At 37.7% G+C, this 19,511-nt stretch overlaps 1 protein-coding gene across 2 annotated transcripts in view; it reads right to left on the reverse strand.

Annotated features, from left to right (window-relative positions):
- slc12a3 (solute carrier family 12 member 3) overlaps positions 1-16,255 on the reverse strand; it is a 40,897-nt gene extending 24,642 nt beyond the window's left edge. Inside the window, exons 1-11 of one of the 2 annotated variants that reach the window (XM_057836342.1) lie at positions 15,974-16,255; positions 14,921-15,052; positions 9,454-9,529; positions 9,230-9,325; positions 8,906-9,045; positions 8,571-8,681; positions 2,416-2,527; positions 2,164-2,294; positions 1,981-2,065; positions 548-708; positions 363-470 (exon numbers count right to left, since the gene is read on the reverse strand). In XM_057836342.1, coding sequence (XP_057692325.1) covers positions 363-470; positions 548-708; positions 1,981-2,065; positions 2,164-2,294; positions 2,416-2,527; positions 8,571-8,681; positions 8,906-9,045; positions 9,230-9,325; positions 9,454-9,529; positions 14,921-15,052; positions 15,974-16,255 — 1,434 coding nt within the window. The remainder of the gene's footprint in view (positions 1-362; positions 471-547; positions 709-1,980; positions 2,066-2,163; positions 2,295-2,415; positions 2,528-8,570; positions 8,682-8,905; positions 9,046-9,229; positions 9,326-9,453; positions 9,530-14,920; positions 15,053-15,973) is intronic. The other variant, XM_057836343.1, reaches the window with a different exon arrangement.
- Between the last annotated feature and the right edge of the window lie 3,256 nt (positions 16,256-19,511).

Raw genomic sequence — 19,511 nt, forward strand, 5'->3', positions numbered from 1 at the left:
AAGTATGAGTACTTCCATGCATGTGTATGTATGTGTACTTACGTGTACTTGTTCTAGAAATACGTTAAGTTGCGTGTGGTTGTACTACAAGTAGGTGTACATGTACTTGAAGTAAATGAGACATTGGTATGATAACGCAGCTTGATTCTCCATTGCAAAGAATTTATCTGGCAGCCCAAATTAGAAGGGGATGTTGTGCGCGGGAATATTATGATTCTGGTTGCTGTACCATTTTTTGGCCACCTATTTCACAAATTGCTCCTTTAAGAACATCGCTATAAATAAATAGTAGCAGTAGTAGTAGTACCGTATGGTAGTAATGATATATATCACTAACTGCCGTTTGAGTATGAGTATAGTACCTGAAACACCTTTGGTGCTGACACTAGGCAGGCCAACGCAGAAGAAAGTGTTGCACCAAATATACCTGCAGTGATGAGTGGAGCGAAGGCTGACACCATACTCATTGACTGTAGACACAAAGATTCTGTTTACTCATTATTCTCATCATTCAAAAAAAAAAAGACAGTACCACGTGTTTGTTGACCTGATAGTAATTACTAATGCCAAAGATACATGTGTTGTTCTTGATGCAGTCACTGAAGTCCCAACCATACTGACAAGCTAATTCAACACAATTCTTGCTCGAAGAGGAAGAGGACAAGGTGTCATTTAACAGTCCGGATGCATCCCTGACCACACAGGAACCTGTTAGATAAAAGAACTACTTACCACTGATAAACACACACAAACTACTACTGCTACTAACGCGTTACTCGAGTAACTTTTTGAGAAAAATGTACTTCTAAGAGGAGTTTTACCACGCCACACTTTTCACTTTTGATGATGATCTCGCCAGCCTGTTCAATCAGGTGGCATCTATAAAGCTCCTTAAAGAATAAACTACTTGAGTGCAGCCGTCAACATTACTCAAAAGCGCGATTTAAATCTCTCGCCCAGTTTTTATTTGGCACAGGTAGACCACGGAAAACCGGAGATTTGATCGTTTTGATTTCATGGTAGGAAATGTTTTCTTCACTAGAGGGGACACATGCTCTTTGGAAGGGTGATGATTCATTTCTCTTAATTTTTCTCGTCTGAATTTAATTTTTTTTTTTTGCATAATATGGTGGTGATCCTTGCCCACACTCCTCTCTACTGGCTTTTATTGTTGTTACACTTCCTGTTTTTGTGTGGCATGAGTTCAACCTTGGCAGGCTGGGTGTGGCAGACCTGGGAGTGCACCTGCAGCTCATCACAATCCACACTGCTTATAAGGCATGGCCTGGGCAGCGAGCAGGTGCCAGATGATTCTGCCAGTCACCATTGGTACATCGGCCAACTACGCTTGTAGTTTATGAGGATCGTTCATTGAACTCTTGACTAATTTTGTTTTTTGCCATCAGGACACCCACCCTCCAAGCCCTCGCAGCCACAGGCACAGTCATAGCCATAGCCATTGTTCAATAAAAACACTTCACTCCACTTCCGTTTCCTGGTCGCACTTTGGTCCGCATCGACTTTTCCAACTTTGCCCCAACAGATGTAATAGATTATAGTACAGTATTATATTTGCAGTTAATTTAGATGACGTTGTGCTGAGAAAAAAAACATTGTTAAAAAAATAAAAATAAAAAATCTGACATTTTTAGCAATTACTGATTATTGAGTATTCTTTTCGCTGAATACATTTTTATTTGTACTTGAGTAATTTTTGGGGGGTAACTACTTTTACTTGAGTAATATTGAAGTAACACTCATTGTGATAAAAACAAATACAAGGATTGATATAGCATATTTTAAAAAGTAGTTTTCTCTATTTTTAACAATATTAACATTCTGAATGACTGTTTTTAGATTATGTATATTATTCAGACAAAACCTCCCTATCAGCACACAATATTTTAATTTATGTTAATCCTCAAAAAATTTGAATTAATGAAGAACACAAATTTTGTTTTCAGTACGAGCATACAATACCAATGGTAGCAGCGATTATGAGGTATGACAAGGTGGTCCAGAATATAGCCATTAGTGTTCCTCTGGGGATGGCCACTGCTGGATCCTAACAAGGATATAGCCATTTAAAAAGTACAAACAAGTATGCTTAGTTAGACATTTGACACGGTGATGAGACACTGAAAGTGGAAAAAATACACATACCTTCAAATCTCCAGAGATGTTAGCTCCTGCAAGGATCCCAGTTGCAGAAGGAAAGAAAATAGAGAACATGCCGAAAAAGCTGCCCTCGCGCCCCCGCCAATTGGGAACAAAATTGGTTGTAAAAATGTCCGCTGTTAAGGAGTGAATTTGTCTATTATTTACAGTGCTGTGAGACAGCGAGTCATATATTCACACAAAAATTGTGCTCAACACCTTTTATCGGCAAATGTTGTCACAAGAAGGTTTGCTCACCTTTATAGCTGAAAAAACCTTTGGCCTGTTTCTGTGGTGACGGAGGAATGACGGTTCCAACAATGTAACTAGAAAATGACACCAGGATAACAAGGAAAAAGAGAACCTGGGCCTTTGGAAGACAGAAAACACATTGACATAGAAATACTATAACTTCAAATTGACCACAGCATATGAAATGTTATATGTTATGTTGTTATTTAAAGTCGCTCCATTTTACGTGTTTATTTAATAACTAATAATATTTAATAACTTTTTAATTCTTATAAATAAGCAATATATTACAAAACAAATTTCCTTAAAAAAATAAAATAAAAATTATGAATACAACGTAGAACAAAGTATCAAATTAAACTAGAACAAAAAGACAGCAAAGAATCATTTTGGAAAGTTCAATTGTAAGCCAGCATGAGCCTCATCCCCATCAATGGAATTATAGAGATGCTCCTTCTTCAGAGGACCGCCCCGAACCCCGAGCGGGGCAGAATTTATATTGTTCCTATGCAGTAGTGGTATGCAACGAAGTAAAAGTACTTCGTTACTGTACTTAAGTACAGTTTTGTCTATCTGTACTTTACTTGAGTACAAATATGAAGTAGTACTTTTTACTTTTACTTCATGACATTTTACAGCAGGTACTTGTGCTTTGTACTCCGCTACTTTTCAAATTGTTGCCTGCATTACACATTACTTTTGTTTGTTTTCTTTTTTTCCTCATTATGAATAGTTTCATTGTGATAGTTTCGTTTTCATCCCTCCGGCGTAATCGATAAGCCCCGTGCAACTATACCGTAACTGAGCACTAGAGGGAGTCCCACAAGTACAAGCAAGATTGGCAGGTTAACAACATATTAACCCTTTAACACCTAAGCCTATTTTGGCCGAATTTGCATGAATTTGATGTTGCCTTTATATTTCAAAGAAAAAATTGTTCACAATTGCCAAGTTGGGTCCCTTTTTTAAGGACACCTTGAACTTCATGTCCAAACTGTTGTTTTCTTCACTGACCAATTATAATCCACAAGACAAAAAAATCCCAAAATATTTTTTCAAAATTTGTAATGTTAATGTTCCATTGACAACCAAACATGCTCGACCAACCGTTTTGAAGCTTCATAATATTTATTCTACTTGTTAGGATAAAAATTCAATAGAAAAAAATTAGATTGAATAATTTTTTGTTTGACAATTCAACACAAACAGCAAGTATGGTCATAGGCGTTTTTGGCCTTTACACATACTATGGTCAAAACGGGTTATATACAGTGCAAAATAGTGAGGAAAAAAAATTATATATCATCCAACACAAAAAGGGTTTGGAGGATATCTCTTTGTGAAGTTAGGTATTATACCCATTACCTTATCTAAAGTAAAAATGTACATGCAATCAAGCTTCTTGAACACTCATCTTTATAAAAATTGAAAAGATTATAGTGAAGTAAAAATATATGTAACATTGAAAAAAGTATTTTCTCAAAAATATTGACAAGTGGTTCAGTTCAATTCAAATTTTTCCAACGACCCAGTAAAGTTTTTTTTTTGTTTGTTTTGCGAACTCAATAAAGCTTCTGCATGAACAGGTCACGGAGCTGCGTGACACACAACGTCACACAGCCTACTCTTTCGCCGTTTGCGGACTTTGCGCGCTGCTGTCAGCCTGTCACTTCTACTCGCCGAGACGCCGACTAATCCCAGGAAAACAACGACAAATACGGTTTATCTTCTTCCTTGAGTTAATGAAATAATGCATTAGCTTGCGCTAAATTTAGTTTTAGATTCATTCTGCACGTTTCAAAGTCGCTCGCTCGTTGCTTGCCTCGCATGTCTCCTTTTCCTTAGTTGGCGCCTCGCTTGGAAATTTATAAAAAAAAAATGTCCACATTCGGTTCGTCCTTCTTGACATCACAACGGCCCTTGGGATATGTAGTGTTTGTGCTGCTTTCGGTTTTGAAAAAGGACAAGAAATGATGGAAATATGGAGATAGATACATGGTCCATGCAGCGTTTTAATGCATATTTATGAGTGCAATAAAACTATAAAACTCAAATGACATTATCTTCCGTTTTTCTTGGTCGATTGACTTCAATTAAAAACTGGTGTGGACATCAACTTCCGTACTTTCAAATGAGACCAACCAGCGGCACGTGGGAGACGTAATTACAGCGTGACGAAGCTTCAAAGACGACATGCGTAAACGCGTCGCTGCCGACACGTTCGGTGTTAAAGGGTTAATCAATAAAAACCACCACACTTGTAGAGTAGGTGGAGGTATGCACCTGATAGTTGCTTGCAATCCGCTGTTAAACTAAGGCCATGTCTACACTTAGCAGTTTTTTTTTTTAAACCGAGGATCCTGCCCTCGTACATCTTGAATAAGTAATTACATCTACACATCCACCTTTGTAAAGAAAATTAAAAAAAGCAGCGAACCACATTATTTCGTACATACATAACAACATGCGGAAAATAATTGTCCATGACCTTGTTTTTCACCTGTGTTCTTCAATATGAAGCAATGCTTCAATAAATGCAAGCAAAAAGAACCTGTCTAATAATTAGATCCAAACCCCATTGAGAACGGATCCATGTTGACTCTAAATGTAAACATTGCTGTCATGTGTGATGTAAGAAAAAAGTTTGTCGCAGAAAGTTTCCACAGTAAAATCTTTGGTCATCAGTATCCATATGATGGCACTGTAAACGCAGAATTCGCACATCTTCACTTTGGTCGGAGGTTTTGAGAACCCTCGTTTTAAAAGCCTAAAAAATGCGTGTGCACGTGGATGATATGCCGAGCCATAGAAAAAGTTCTCCTCTTTATGATATATGTTTGTCCACTGTTTTTATCTAAGGGGTTGGCGCTAAGGATGGGCGGATCGATACCAAAATATCGATATTTCGATCCAGCGCGTTAAGTTTTAGGTATCGATCCCCAAGCAAAAGTATCGATATTTGGAATAAATATATTATTTTCTTTGTCTGTTTTTTGGGTATATTTTTGTGCACTTTTTGTACGACTTTTGCCTTTCGCGTTCTACACGCACGTAAGCAGTGCACGCACATAAGCAGAGCACCGGTGTCTGCTCCCGCCCCCATTTACGTCCCTATCATATGTCAATCAGCATGCTTTTCCTCCGCCCCTCTCACAAGGCACCAACACAGTCACAACAAACAAACATTGGGAAGCTAGTGGTAGCATGGCTGCGGCATCGACGACGGATCGTAAAAGAAGTCTGGTTTGGACATATTTCATTTTAATAAATAGCAACGAGGCTAAGTGCACAGTTTGTGCCGAAACTGTCAGATATTCTGGTTATACCCAAAGCCTCACGAAACACTTGAGAAACGTGCATCCCGAAGCACACGACGAATTAAATGAAAAACATGCCGCTCAAGCCGAGCAGGACACGAGAAAAGACAAGAGCACGCCGCCGAAGCAAAGCAAAGTACCTTAGAAGGGGCGATTGCGAAAGGCAGGACTTATCCAGGTAACGTAGGTGCTAATAGATAATCAGAGACGATATAAGCATTAGTGGCTGATGTGCAATATGAAACGATAAATATGAAGTTTTTGTCATCTCAGATAAAAAGAACTTTGCAGCACGATTGAATATGCTTTGTAATGGAAAGTTATAGCTACATCTTGTTTGTGAAAAGTTCATACCGCATTATATTAAAAAAGTAAAATGACCACAGTGACATATTCAGCAGTGAACTACTGTAACCTAAATGTGAGTCTCCATTTTATTAATTTTTGATACAATGAGGACACTGCGATTGGCTGGCAACCAGTTCAGGGTGTACCCTGCCTACTGCCCGTAGTTAGCTGGGATAGGCTCCAGCACCTCCGCGAACCTCGTGAGGAAGAAGCGGCATGGAAAATGAATGAATGAATGAACAATGAGGACAAATCAGCCCACATCACATTCCATAGGCTAGTCAAGTGAACTACTAGCAAGCAAGTTGGGTATAAAAAATATATGAATTATTACCTAACATTTCAAATACACACATCTCCCCTTACTGTATTTCTAACATTAGCTATTATTGCTTTTTTTTTTTTTTTTTTTTTTTTTTCTTTTAATTTCAAGTGACAATTGTTTATTGGATTTGTTTTTAATGATCTATCATTAGAGGGCGGTAACATGCTATTATTAATTCCTTCTTTAATTAGATTCAAAATATTTAACTTAGGTAGATTAAAATGTGATCAAATACAACGTGTAGCAGGGAAATGTTCTGTGTATATGAATTTAAGGGTCATGTTTAAAGAGTGAGACTGACTAATAAGATTTTGTTGTTGATGGATTGGTTTGTGAGTTTGTAGGGAAACTGCTTTGCTAGTTGCAGCAGTTTTTCCATTGCAATGCATATTTGACACAAAGAGACTTTTATTAGTTTTTGAGTTCTTGCTGTTGTTGTACATTAGATATCATCAGAATGGCTGAGAACTCTGCAGGGTTGTATATACATATATACAGTATATATATAAAATATGAACTTCCGGTATCGATATCGATATCGGTTCGGGATCGCAATATTTGGCCTTGGTATTACTTGGTATCGGATTGAATCCAAAATCACTGGTATCGCCCATCACTAGTTGCCGCTTGGCTGGAGAAATAGACTAATATAAACGGTATGCGCGCCGAAATTAGGACACACATCTGGTGTGTCCCGGCCGGTTTCTGTCTTATCTAGTCTCTGTCTAAGTGTAAAATGTCTGTCTAAGAGGAATGGGCCAAAATTAGGGCTGTCAAACGATTAAAATTTTTAATCGAGTTAATTACAGCTTAAAAATTAATTAATCGTAATTAATCGCAATTAATCGCAATTCAAACCATCTATAAAATATGCCATATTTTTCTGTAAATTATATATATATTCTGTAAAATAAATTGTTGGAATGGGAGGATAAGACACAAGATGGATATATACAGTGGGGAGAACAAGTATTTGATACACTGCCAATGGGAAAACCCATTGGCAGTGTATCCCCACTGTACATTCAACATACGGTACATAAGGACTGTAGTGGGCATTTCACTCTACTGTCATTTAAATCTGTCTATGCTGTCCTCACTCCGAAGTGTCTACTTTTTCCAAAGCTAGACAGCTAGTGAACGACGCCTTAATAATCAGACTTCTCCCTTTTTCATCTGATTTATTAATAAAATAGCCTCAAACCATTGTCCTCTTTAGACCGTCGTAAAACTACAACAAAAAAAAGTACACAAGCATTGCATTAGCAACAACGTTAGCTTAGCACACAATACAGGTTCACTAAACATAAACAAAAAGCGTCTCATACAAAAAATAGAACATTTCGTTTACTAACATAATATGTACATTCTTTACAACAACCATACTTACGGACAAATCTTGTCCAAGGATCATATAAGCACAACATTACAACGTAGGTGTCAGCCCGAGACGTCGCGCAGCCATATTGAACTGGCAAGAAAAAAAAATAAACCATGTCGCAAAGCGACCACAAGAGTTCGCTGTTAGACAGCACAAAAAGCCTGCTGTAAAACTTATCAAAAGGCAGAATACTGTCTGAGCGGGACATGTGCGTTAATTGCGTTAAATATTTTAACGTGATCAATTAAAAAAATTAATTACCGCGCGTTAACGTGATAATTTTGACAGCCCTAGCCAAAATACCAGCAACAGTGTTTGAAAAGCTTGTGAAGAGTTACAGAAAACGTTTAGCCTCCGTTATTGCCAACAAGGGTACATAACAAAGTATTGAGATGAACTTTTGGTATTGACCAAATACTTATTTTCCACCATGATCAGCAAATAAATTCTTTAAAAATCAAACATTGTGATTTCCTGTTTTTTTTTTCCACATTCTGTCTCTCATGGTTAAGGTTTAGCCATGTTGTCAATTACAGGCCTCTCTAATATTTTCAAGTGGGAGAATTTGCACAATTAGTGGTTGACTAAATACTTATTTGCCCCACTGTATGTACAGTATATATACTAGTATATACAGTGGGGAGAATGGGTTTTCCCATTGGCAGTGTATCAAATACTTCTTCTCCCCACTGTATATACTTTTGAATTCGTCTGTTGCAAAAAAAAAAACAACAACTCATTATTGGCAACTATTGCAATTACTTTTTATCTACTATTTAGTTGAGCGCACCTTTGACTCCCATGCCATTCCCGCCATTGAGATAGCAAGAAGACATGTAACAGTGATGACCCCAATGATGCGGATGTCATTGATTCGGTTGACCATCACAGCGCCATTTTCCTTCGGGACAAAGTAAAACCTTGTGAAACTCAACATTGAACCCTAAGTAAACTGTGAGACAAAACATGACAAATAATTTTAAAAAGTCTGACTATAACCTTAAACATCATATTGGCTTGTGAGAAATATTTCCTCGGCAATTTGACTTAGACCATAATTAAAAAACTTAATTGTAAGAAATTCAGTAGTTTTTCAAATTCTATATCACTCGGTATGCCACTTACATGCATGAGGTCTACAACTGTCTCAGCAAAACCCACGGTGTGCATGGCCACAGCTACAGCATTGGCAAAGGCAAAAATCAGACCAATGGACCCTCCAAGCTCTGGCCCAAGGCTACGACTGATCAGAAAATAGGTCCCACCTGAAAATTTTCAGAGAGCCATTTATTCTGGTCAATCACAAATGTTATGTCAATGTATTGTATTTCAACTGCTATCAATAGTGCTACATATTACAGGATTGTACAGTCAAATGCTTTTTCTTGAAAGTGGCTAAGGTTCAGTGTTGCTTGTATCAGTCAGTGATTGATGATCGATGGAACAGACCTCCTTTGACTTTGCCGTTGGTAGCGATGGCTGATGTAGAGAGCCCGGTGATGCCAGTTATACAAGAGGACAGAAGAATGATTACCCAGGTCAGACCTGGGTCAATGGAAGAGTAATGAAACAAAATGCGGGAAGAAATCATACTCTTGTTTTTTTTTTTGTGTCTATGGAAAATATTTTGTGAATACTGTAAATGAAGGATGTGGAAGGATTTTTAAACTTGCCTATACCAGCCTGTGCCGTAATCCAAGGTAGTCTGAGGTACAAGATCACCCCCCAAATGTTTAACATGCAGCGGATCTAGAAAGACAATAACTGACTCAATTTGGGTAAATAGAGAGTCCCCACAAATTTTGCTGAACCCAAGCATCAATTGAGCACAAGCATAAACATTGTTTTCAAAGTTTGTTTACCATTTACCAACCGTATTTTTCGGACAATAAGTCGCACCTGAGTATAAGTCGCACTAGCCCAAAAATGCAGGAAAAAAAAAACATATAAGTCGCACCGAGAGTATAAGTCGCATTTTAGGGGGAAATTTATTTGATAAAATCCAACACATAAAACAGAGATGTCACCTTGAAAGGCAATTTAAAATACAATAGAGAACCACAGGCTGATTAGGTGTACGGTATGATAATGTTACATGATGCATGGACAACGAAATGCGAATGTGGCCGGTATGTTAACGTAACATAGCTACTAAGAGTTATTCAGATAACTACAGTATAGCATAAAGAACATGCTAACAAGTTGAACAAACCACCAGTATCACTCCAAAACACAAAATAACATTTGAAATGATATAATAATGTGTAGAGTATAAGTCGCACCCCCAGCTAAACTATGAAAAAAAACTGCGACTTATAGTCCGAAAAACACGGGACTTTAAATTATGTACCAAAATACCAGCTTTTTTTTTTGTGTTAAGATATGCCTGTCTTTGTTGTTGGCTTGGACACTTAAACTGTTGATCTTACGATCTATATTGTATTTCAATCTCTTTGCGTCTGGAGCATGTGAAGAACTGAGAAAAAAGTTGACCTTGACTCTGACATAAATTCAGGTTGTGACCTACTGCATGACATCAGAGATCTCCAAAAAGATTATCTTGACAACATTAATTTTATTAGGGCTGGATTCAATTTGAAATTCATTTAAGATGGGCAGAAATTGGACCAATGCTGTTATTATGTTTGGCCTCATCAGCAACTTTTATGCAAGTACAGTATATTGAATCCAGTGCTTTTCTTCTCGCAAACATTTTTTGTGTGTCCATATGTGGAGTGAAACTGTGAAACAATTTAGACAAATCCTTCAAGCACTGTCAAAATATCAAAAAATTAATTAATATCCAAAAATTAATTGTATAAAGATATGGTCTGGTCACAACATAATGACATTTACTGACAATTTTTGTTGCTGTTCTCGTAGAATTGAGAATTGGTGTGCATATATTGAGAATTCTTATTAATGAGCCATAATGGTCTAGTTCTTGTCTATTGGTTTAGTTGTTTTTGTTTTCTTTTCTCTCTCTTCATTGTGTGGACTTAATGTTAAAGGAGAGGAGTATCCCACGAAATAATACAGGTGGATGATGAGATCAGGGGTGGGATTAAATAGGTTTTCCTTCTTCCCACCCCATTTCGAGTTCAAATAAATATTCAGAGTTATACTGTATTTCTGTTTCTTTGTGCATGCTTGAAATAAAAAGCTTCATCATCATCATCATCATCATCATCAAATAAGGCACATTTCTTTGTGTAGCACAATTCATTACAAGATCATTCAAACACAAAAATATAATTAATACTTGACAACACATTTTTTATTGTTTTAGATTTGACACCTGTTTTTTAACCAAATTTGAATTTGGAATCCAAAATTTATCTGTTTTTCTCTATCACGTCAAGTTTTTTAACTCTGATATTCCTATTAAAAATATGTACATACAGTTGTGGTCAAAAGTTAACATACACTTGTGAAGAACATAATGTCATGGGTCTCTTGAGTTTCCAGTTATTTCTACAACTCTGATTTTTCTCTGATAGAGTGATTGGAACAGATACTTCTTTGTCACAAAAAACATTCATGAGGTTTGGTTCTTTTATGACTTTATTATGGGTGAACAGAAAAAAATGATCAAATCTGCTGGGTCAAAAATATACATACAGCAGCGCTAATATTTGGTAACATGTACCTTGGCCATTTTCACTTCAATTAGGCGCTTTTGGTAGCCATCCACAAGCTTCTGGCAAGCTTCTGGTTGAATCTTTGACCACTCCTCTTGACAGAATTGGTGCAGTTCAGTTAAATTTGATGGCTTTCTGACATGGACTTGTTTCTTCAGCATTGTCCACAAGTTCTCAATGGGGTTTAAGTCAGGACTTTGGGAAGGCCATTCGAAAACCCTAATTCTAGCCTGATTTAGCCATTCCATTACCACTTTTGATGTGTGTTTGGGGTCATTGTCCTATTGCATCACCCAACTGCGCCCAAGACCCAATCTTCCGGCTGATGACGTTAGGTTATCTTGAAGAATTTGAAGGTAATCCTCCTTCTTCATTATCCCATTTACTCTCTGCAAAGCACCAGTTCCATCAGTTCCATTGTCAGCAATACAGCCCCACAGCATAATACTACCACCACCGTGCTTGACGGTAGGCATGGTGTACTTGGGGTTAAAGGCCTCACCTTTTCTCCTCCAAACATATTGCTGGGCATTGTGGCCAAACAGCTCGATTTCTGTTTCGTCTGACCACAGAACTTTCCTCCAGAAGGTCTTATCTTTGTCCATGTGATCAGCAGCAAACTTCAGTCGAGCCTTAAGGTGCCGCTTTTGGAGCAAGGGCTTCCTTGTTTTACGGCAGCCTCTCAGTCCATGGAGATGCAGAACATGCTTGACTGTGGACACTAACACCTGTGTTCCAGCAGCTTCTAATTCTTGGCAGATCTGCTTTTTGGTGATTCTCGGTTGAATCTTCACCCTCCTGACCAATTTTCTGTCAGCAGCAGGTGATAGCATGCGTTTTCTTCCTGATCGTGGCAGTGACAAAACAGTGCCATGCACTTTATACTTACAAACAATTGTTTGCACTGTTGCTCTTGGGACCTGCAGCTGCTTTGAAATGGCTCCAAGTGATTTTCCTGAATTGTTCAAGTCAATGATTCACTTTTTCAGATCCATGTATGTATATTTTCGACCCAGCAGATTTGATCACTTTTTCTGTTAACCCATAATAGAGTCATAAAAGAACCAAACTTCATGAATGTTTTTTGTGACAAAGAAGTATGTGTTCCAATCACTCTATCGGAGAAAAATCAGAGTTGTAGAAATAACTGGAAACTCAAGAGAGCCATGACATTATGTTCTTCACAAGTGTATGTAAACTTTTGACCACAACTGTATATACAACCCCACCCCCACACACATATTGCACGCAGTATATTTTATACATATCGGGGTTGTAATTGTATATTTATCAGGGTCACATATTTTAGCACCCAGGTTCGTGTCTAAGTCACCACATTTTGAGGGTCTGCCGATACCCAGTACCAATCCGATACCTCAGCAATAGCGCACCGCAAGCAACGCGTCACTTTTGCTCATTAATATTAATGATGTTAACAATTGTTGCTAGGCGGGTCAATCTCCCGTTTGTCCTTAATAGTAAATTAATGGAAATTGTGTATGAACAAGATGTTTATTTAGCTAAACCTACCAATTCTGTCCAAAAATGACGTCCCTGGTGCCAAATTCACTGGTAAAGATGTAGAGGAACATACAAATGGTCAGTAAAAGAGATGGCTTGAGTGTCGAGGGCTGAAAAAGACGAGGCAACCTTAATACTACAATTTATTTACACTTCCCCCTTACTAAAGTTGTTTTTAAACAACAGAAAAGGTAACAGTGGTAGTCAGATACCATTTTAATTTTTTTCAGGTCATTCATTGTCAGACAGAAGCAGCACGGCAAAAGGCCACGCTAAAAAATAAGTAAAAATATCAAAATGGCTTACCTCTTCATTCTCTGTAGGACCATGCCCCCCAACAAAATGTTTACTGCCTATGAAATGTGAATGGCTTCACCATGCTGGACTTAAACTGGTGTTTTGGACGTCCGCGCAAGTTGATCAATTTTTGACATTTTTTCCTCCGATTTTTTGGTTTCGGGAAACGTATGAAGAAAACAACCTTCATATGTCGTAATGTCTAGAGTCGTTCCTACAAGTTCCGTAGCAGCAGTGTTTGATCGGCATGTTCTTTTTTGAAATATTACCGGAGAAAACAAGCAGAAATAACATGGATTGTATGCGAACACGTGTGTATAATGGCCCACTTCCGCGATACGATGGCGACGTCACGGTCTAAAAATAGAATTCGTGCGGTACGCTATTTATTATGAAACATACATTTTGTGTGTGAGTGTGTGTGGGTGTGCATGTGTGTTCCTTCTGACAATATCCTTCTACATCTTATTTTGATTCTTTGTAGCCCTTTATAAAAATATTTAAAACTCCAATCTTTTTCACCCAATTCTGATCTTCAAAAAATGATGTGATCTGCATATTTTAAACTTTTAAACAAATTACATCACAATGAAAAAATTGGGGTCTGTAAAAAAAGTCACGGATATCTAACTCATAGCTATCGCTTAATTGTAATTATTTGTTACTATCACATTTTCCCCAGTATTTTAGATGATAAATAATCGATCCAAACAAAGAAAATTGAAAAAAAAAAAAAAAACTATCAAAGGGTAAATATATAAAAAAGAAAATCTCGACCACTCCTTGAAGTTCTGCGATTTTTCTTGTTATATTACTGTGTTTCACCCATAAAATCCTAAAAAAATTCAGCTGTGGCCATTCACAGCTGTGTCTTGGCACTCGGGGTTACATGCTACATAAATTGAAAAGAGGCAAGTACGCGATAATATGTCGTTAAAATCATGGCGTCTTGAATTATGCTCTCTCATGCACTCACCTCCAGTTAGGGTTTTGCTGTTTACATTTTTTTTAATGCCCTCCTGTTCTAAAATTTTCTTCCTCCAGAAAATTGAGATTTTAAGCTTTCCAATAATGTATCACACATGCATATAGGACAATTTTGAAATTTGGCCAAATTGGGGGGTCTCAGAGCGGAACCTCAAGTTACCTGAGTGTTTTCCGCCAAATGTAATATACACCCATATGTAATATACAGTACTGTGAAAAGTTTTAGGCAGGACACCTGCCTAAAACTTTTGCACAGTACTGTATATTTTTATTATATTATGTATATACAGGATATACTGTATGTATATATTTTCCCCAAGTGGAAGCTTCCATGATCCTAATAAATTTAATAATTAAAAATATATATATGTACACTGTACATCCATTAAAAAAAAAAAAAAACATTAAAGAACCAGGCATTTACTGTTATGTTTTTACAAGGAATATTACCAGTTGTGTACATCTAATAACATTTCAAATTTGTGGTTAAAAACACATTTCAGACTTAAGACAAAAAAAATAAATTTAGATAATTTGTTGCTCAGTACAATGTTTTAAAATGCTAGAGCAACAGAGCATTTGACCCTGTCAAAGTAATTTGTGATTGTTTGTGTCTTTTGCTACAACTCGCATTAACCCCCCCCCACCCCACCCCCCACATACACACACACACAGACACACTTTTTTCACTGACCATTACTCCATGAACCCAGCCAAATCGAGTTGGTTCAGGCAGGGGATCCTTTTGCTCCTCTTCTTCCTCAGAACTCTCGCCTTGCATGCCTCCATGTGTTGTCTCTTCATACATTGGAGGTTGAGAGTCATCCTTGCAAATGCAAATGAATAAATACGTAAATACTGTAAATGGAGCAGAAATCTAACAGTTACACACTGGCTTCAGAGTGGATGGAAAGTACCTACACTAATATAATACTATAATTTACTGTACAGCAGAGGCAGGTAGTTACAATTATTGTTACAATTATTCTGTTACATTTACTTGAGTTTTTTTGTTGTTGTATTTGTTTATTTAAAAAAATGACTTAGTTTTACCATGTCATACTTTTTACTTTTACTTGAGTGAATTTGTGAAGACAAAACACTACGCATTACTCTGCCATTTTTAGGCTAAAGTAGAGTCATTAATTTTTCCCTCTTCGTTGCACATATTAAATTTTATTTCATTTTTACCAGAAATGCCCACAGTAGCTCTATCAGTTCCATCAATTAGATGGAATATAATCACATAACTCTATTATGCCAATCACACGTAACAATACACAAGTTTGCAGTCCGAAGTCCTATGATCACATTGGCCTGTTCAATAACGTTGCGTCTTTAAAGTACCATAAAAAAATAAACTATTTGACATTGAGCGCTGCCGCCAACATTACTCGAAAGTGTGGATTTCAACCTAGCCCCCAGTTTTTATTTAGCACTGATAGACCATGGGAAACCGAAGATAAAATCATTTTAATTTCATGGTAGGAATTTTTTCCCCACGAATGGGCACTCGTGCTCTTTGGACGGGTAATATTGCATTTCTGTAGATTTTTCTAGTCGGAGTTCAATAATTTTTGCGTGTTTTTATGCCTAATATGGTCAGGTAATAGGTTATGGTACAGTATAATAATAATACTATTAATATCACACATTGGCTTCAGGTTGAAAGGAAAGTACCTACACTGACACTCATATTTAAATTGGATGCTCTGGTCATTTTAAATACTACATAAATTGTCCTCACCTCAGGTTTGGCATACAGCTGGTAGAGAGATGGCCTGAAGTGCTTTCGTCGTCCAAAAACTTCTGTGTTTGTGTAGAAGTCATAGTTTGGTGGGGCATCAAGGGTTTCATAGCCACTTTGGACAGCTGACCCACAGGACTCAACTTGACTGCAATCTCCGTAGTGATTGTAATAATCGGACTCATAGCCTGCAGGTGTTGTCTCTCCGTTTGTCACCGATTGAAGAATTCTAGGTCTGTATGCAGAGAGGTGAATGCCATCGTCGATAACTTGAAGCTCCATTCAAAATAAAACGATACCCTGTAAAAAGGTCAATAGTATTGGAATTAAATCAGGCTAAAATCGGTAAACTAAGGGGAAAAAGCCATTCTCTTGTTAAGACCGTATGAAGAAGGCTTCACAGTGCCGGTCAGTTTTATATTTGACCTGAGTCAGACCAGGAAGAGCTTTAGGCCATATAAGAGGTCATGTTCAATGAACAGTTCAAGAACAAGACTCATTACAACATCTATTAAAACGCACCGCAATCAGATCAAGCAGAACTGCGACTTTGTGTTTTACAAGGAAATGAAGGACCTTTTCCTCTCAGTTAGTGCACAATATTAATGATTAATCTTTAATATCCAGTACACCTTTTTAGCTAAATTGTAAAATGGACCACTGACCCTTTGCAGCCAGCATTGTGAGTACCTCCTCTAAAGAATTTGAAGGTCATCACTGAACTACACTGATTGATTTATGTTGCTTGGTATAGTACAGTGGTATGAAACAGTATCTGAACCTTTTGGAATTTCTCAAATTTCTGCATAAAATCACCATCAAATGTGATCTGATCTTTGTCAAAATCACACAGATGAACAGTGTCTGCTTATATTAAAACCACCCAAACATTTATAGAGTTTTACATTTTAATGAGGATAGTAAGCAAACAATGACAGAAGGGGAAAAAATGAGCAAATGAACCATCACATTTAATATTTTGTGGCCCCCCTTTGGCAGCAATAACTTCAGCCAGACGCTTCCTGTAGTTGCAGATCAGTCTAGCATATCGATCAGCACTGATCTTGGCCCATTCTTCTCTACAAAACTGCTGTAGTTCAGTCAGACTACTGGGATGTCTGGCATGGATCGCTGTCCTTAGGTCATGCCACAGCATCTCAATGGGGTTCAAGTCTGGAGTTTGACTTGGCCACTCCAGACTGTGTATTTTTTTTTTCAGAAACTATTCTGAAGTTGATTTACTTCTGTGTTTTGAAACATTGTCTTGTTGCAGCATCCATCCTCTTTTTAGCTTCAACTGTCTGACAGACGGCCTCAGATTTTCGTGCAAAACATTATGATAAACTTTTGAATTCATTCATTCCATGAATTATTTCAAGCTGTCCAGGCCCTGAAGTAGCAACACAGCACTAAATCATGATGCTCCCTCCACCCTGCTTCACGGTGGGGACGAGGTGTTGATGTTGGTGAGCTGTTTCATATTTTCTCCACACATGACGTTGTGTGTTACTCCCAAACAATTCAGCTTTGGTTTCGTCAGTCCCTAAAATATTTTGCCTAAACTTCTGTGGAGTGTCCAAGTGCCTTTTTGAGAACATTAAACGAGCAACAATGTTGCTCCGTGGACTCCGTGGAGTCCTCCCATGAACACCATTCTTGGCCATAGTTTTACATATAGTTGATGTGTGCACAGAGATATTGGAATGTGCCAGTGATTTCTGTAAATCATTAGTAGAAACTCTAGGGTTCTTTTTTTTTTTTTACCTATCTGAGTATTCTGCGCTGAACTCTTGGCGTCATCTTTGGTGGACGGCCACTCCTTGGAAGAGAAGCAACAGTGCCAAACTCACTCCATTTGTAGACAACTTCTCTGACTGTCAATTGATGAACATTCAGACTTTTAGAGATGGTTTTTCATCCTTTCCCTGCTTTATACAAATTAACAATCCTTGATTGCGGGTCTTCAGCCAGCTCTTTTGAGTGAGCCATGATGCACATCAGACAATGCTTCTCATCAAGACAATTCTTAACAGGTGTGTGCTTTATAGTGTGCAGGGCAGCACAAAACCACTCATCAGTGATTGGGCACACACCTGACTTAAATTGTTGGGTAAAAATTGGTTTTAATTGCTCTTTAGGTCTCCTTAGGCAGATGGTTCACTTATTTATATTTCCCTCAGCTGTCATTGTTTGCATACATATGAAAATCTATGAATGTTTGGGTGGTTATAGTTAAAGCAGACACTTTTTTTTTTCATCTGTGTGATTTTGAAAAAAATGAGATCATATTTGATGGTGATTTTATGCAGAAATGTGACAAATTCCAAAAGCTTCAGATACGTTTTCATACCACTGTATATAAAGCCAATGGTTGTGGGACTAAGTCACAAGTCTTAGACAAGCGAATTAGTGCAGTGGGTAAGTCCAACTTCTCCCCCCTAATGTAGCTAGCAAATGTGAAATCCATCCTTTCCAGGAAGAACTTTGAAACCTCAGCTGGACCACTCATCTAAGTCATTTTATTTAGGGGTCATTCACTATTCCCTCTCTTGTCTCCGTTGGATACAAAATCTTGCAACACGATTTTAAACTGGGGCACAAAAGAGGAATCACATTTCACCAATTCTAGCCTCGTTCCCCCTCATTCAAAATTTTATTAGTCTGTAAATCTTTAACCGTCCTTGCTCCACCTTACCTATCTGAGCTGCTTCACTAATAACTCACCCTTTGGTCTCTTGGGTTGGCTGATCAACTCATGTTGTGCTCAAAGCAAAACAGAAACTCCAAAGGGAAAGGGGTTTTGCTATTGTGGTTCTAAAAATGTGGACCAATGTGCCCCTACAAATGAAGCAGGGGTCGCTCAGTAACATTTTTTAAAATTAAATACCTATCTTATCTCAAAGTCTTTTAGCACGGTGTGAGACACTAATATTGTTTTAGATATTTTGTCCAGCTTTATTTATTCTTACCTACATTCCATTTTCTATTGTTTGTTTTTAAAGTGTCTCTACTGTTTAACTGTCACTGTATTCATGTATTTTCTTTTTAAATCACATGGCCTGTGGGTAATTGTGTTTCAGATGTTGTTGTAATGAAGGTAATTTTATTGGATATGCATTACATAAATTAAGTTGGTGTGGATTAGTATGGTTTGTAAGGTGTATTGTTGTCACGTTTGGCTGGCAAGAAGCAGATCCAATGTGCAGGAAAGCAAGGAAAGTGAGGCAAAATGACCTGGTATAAACATCAAGTACGTGCATTTATTAACCAAAACGTTTTCGCTCTTCCAAAACCCAAGTGCAAATAAAATACAAAGTAACAGATCAAGACCATGATCCAAAGGTTTATGAGGGTTAGGAACAAGACGTAATATCGACAACACCCTGATAAAGACTAAGGAAAAACCAAGAGTTTATAAAGACAGATTGTCACGGATGTGGGCTAAGGACCCAGAAGCAGGCAACAAAGTAGGCAAGGGTTTGGTGGAAAATCAAGTTTATCGAATTTGAGCCACGAGACACTTAGCCACTCAGCCAGC

Source organism: Corythoichthys intestinalis, chromosome 5, assembly GCF_030265065.1.
Source record: "Corythoichthys intestinalis isolate RoL2023-P3 chromosome 5, ASM3026506v1, whole genome shotgun sequence".
Lineage (NCBI taxonomy): Eukaryota > Metazoa > Chordata > Actinopteri > Syngnathiformes > Syngnathidae > Corythoichthys > Corythoichthys intestinalis.